The sequence below is a fragment of the Oryza glaberrima genome, chromosome 3 (genome assembly GCF_000147395.1).
Source record: "Oryza glaberrima chromosome 3, OglaRS2, whole genome shotgun sequence".
NCBI classification, from domain to species: Eukaryota; Viridiplantae; Streptophyta; class Magnoliopsida; order Poales; family Poaceae; genus Oryza; species Oryza glaberrima.
The window spans coordinates 2596121-2598484 of NC_068328.1; the positions used below are offsets into that span (position 1 = coordinate 2596121).

The 2364-nt window shown below is 46.7% G+C and overlaps 1 protein-coding gene across 1 annotated transcript; it reads left to right on the plus strand.

Annotated features, from left to right (window-relative positions):
* The first annotated feature begins 230 nt into the window (after positions 1-230).
* On the plus strand, positions 231-1173 carry LOC127767267 (LOB domain-containing protein 16-like). The gene is made up of 2 exons (XM_052292544.1): positions 231-633; positions 711-1173. Exons 1-2 carry the CDS (start codon positions 337-339, stop codon positions 969-971), a joined length of 558 nt encoding a protein of 185 aa, XP_052148504.1. The 5' UTR covers positions 231-336; the 3' UTR covers positions 972-1173.
* Positions 1174-2364: the final 1191 nt, after the last annotated feature.

A 2364-nucleotide genomic window follows, 5' to 3' on the forward strand; every position in this document is an offset into this window, starting at 1 on the left:
AGAACCCATTCCTCTCATGAGATACATGTGTGGGCCATAAATTGTGCAAATGAGCAATATTAGGGAGGTTGATACGCAAGAGATTGCTGCTCCTTTCAATTCGTTTTTTTTTTCTCAGAAATGAATAATAAATAAGCTTATATTGGAGTATTTGGTTGTCCTTAGAATTAACAACACACTCGCATGTCCCTCGCTCTCTTGTACATCATGCGCATTCTTCTCTGGCTCTGTCCCCTCGCGCCCTCGCAGCCATGGCCGTCTTCCCCCCTATAAAACTCAAGTCCTCTTCGTCGTGGACATATCGTCGTGAATTAGCTTAGGTTATACTAGCTGCCAATGGCGTCGTCGGGAGTGGGCGGCGTGCCGGGGTCGCCGTGCGGGGCGTGCAAGTTCCTGCGGCGCAAGTGCGCGGCGGAGTGCGTGTTCGCGCCCTACTTCTGCGCGGAGGACGGGGCGGCGCAGTTCGCGGCGATACACAAGGTGTTCGGCGCCAGCAACGCGGCGAAGCTGCTGCAGCAGGTGGCGCCGGGCGACCGGAGCGAGGTCGCCGCCACCGTCACCTACGAGGCGCAGGCCAGGCTGCGCGACCCCGTCTACGGCTGCGTCGCCCACATCTTCGCGCTGCAGCAGCAGGTAATTACAAATTCTTAAACCCCTCGCGATCGATCGATCACTCGCCGGCGAGCTAACTTAGCACACGGATGCCGCAGCTGGCGACGCTGCAGGTGCAGGTGGCGCAGGCGAAGACGCAGGTGGCGCAGACGCTGGCGGCGGCCGGCATGCTGACGGCTGGGAACCCTCTCCTCCAGCATCAGCAGCAGCAGCAGCAGGCGTGGCAGATTGAGCACGAGTCGACGATGACCTCGACGCAGAGCTCCGGCTGCTACAGCGCGCCGCGCTCCGACGGGTCGACGTCGCTGCAGGACATGTACTGCTTCGGCGAGCAGGAGGAAGGCAGCTACTCAAGATGAAAACGAAACCAAAAAAACAAAAGTTTCTTCTTAATTTGCAGCTTTCGTTTGCTTCACAAATATCACAAGTTCAGATTGTACCATGACTTCCCTTCTTGAGCTTAATTTCGCTAGAAAAGCACTGTGTCACTTGCGATTTCAGCTGAAAAAGGGGTGCAAAGATTACGTGGTCTGTAACCAAGAAAAGGTTACAATTTCATAATCCAGAACCATATAATTAAAACTTTGATGAGAGATGGGAGCAATTAAACATGAACGGCAAGAACAGAGCTGGCAAGTGATTAGTAGCAAACACACCTGGTGACATGAGTAGTAGTGTTCTTTTCTTTTGCTTTTGGGTTGGCTCGTACCCACCTGAAGGAGCAAGCCTCTGATTGCGCGCACGCTGGATTATCCAACAGCCTAACCTGGGCCCTACGCACATGATGGGCCTTCATGGGCTGCATTCGGCCTGCGGCCTGGTGGGCTTTAGTGGGCCACCTTCCTGTTTTTACCCCTAAGAAGAGGGGTGATCTGCTCTGCTCATTTGTGGAAAATTAAACAGACATTTTCTTTTTTGTGTTCATTTAAATTCATACTACTTGTTACTCACTCCCATAACAAATACTCGTCGTTTTGGATATCGGCAGGTAGTTTAGTACATCAATGTTTACTTGTTCTTTTTCCCCCCTAAAGCGGCTGTATGTACCGTACTGGTGTTTACTTCCCTTTTATGCGTATTATTTGCTCAAAATACGATGATAGGTAGTACTATAAGAGTGTGGAACGATGTGATAGAAAAGTTGGAAGTTTATGTGTGTAGAAAAGTTTTGATGTGATGGAAAAGTTAGAAGTTTAAAGAAAAAGTTTAGAACTAAACCAGGCCTAAGTTAAAAATCAGGCTGCATTTTTAGTGGCTCAGATTACTTGGGACATCCAGATAGAAGATTATATGTGATTAAAACTATATAGAGATAGATAGCATTATACTCTATTTTACAAATTAAAACAGTTTTCGAAAATCATGACTATTTACATACAAAGTTCTAGGATTACTAAAAATCAGTAGGGTTGTGTTGGTAGCGATATGTTTAGTTCACTGCCTTACTAAATTTTGGAATAGTCGATCGAAAATGGTAAGAAAGTGAACAACCCCGCCTACAGACTTTTAACATAGGATAATAGTCCTTCAACAAAAAAAAATCCAAAATTGTTTTGGAACATAAGGTACAGTAGAATATTTGTATACATCATCCGAAAAGAATTAAAAACAAAGATGCAGCAGGAATGGCCGAATGGGGGGAATAATCCACCTTGTGATGGTTCAGGGTTAAAGTGAGCTGATAAAAGTTTGGAAGGTTAAGTACACTGGTGAAATACTTTTGACAAAACCCTATCATACAAGTTTTTTTTA

Excerpts from the sequence above, each read along its gene's own strand:
- LOC127767267 (XM_052292544.1), top strand. The coding sequence starts at position 337 with ATGGCGTCGTCGGGAGTGGGCGGCGTGCCGGGGTCGCCGTGCGGGGCG. Across the intron at positions 634-710 it reads TCTTCGCGCTGCAGCAGCAG|CTGGCGACGCTGCAGGTGCA; the intron begins GTAATTACAAAT and ends CGGATGCCGCAG.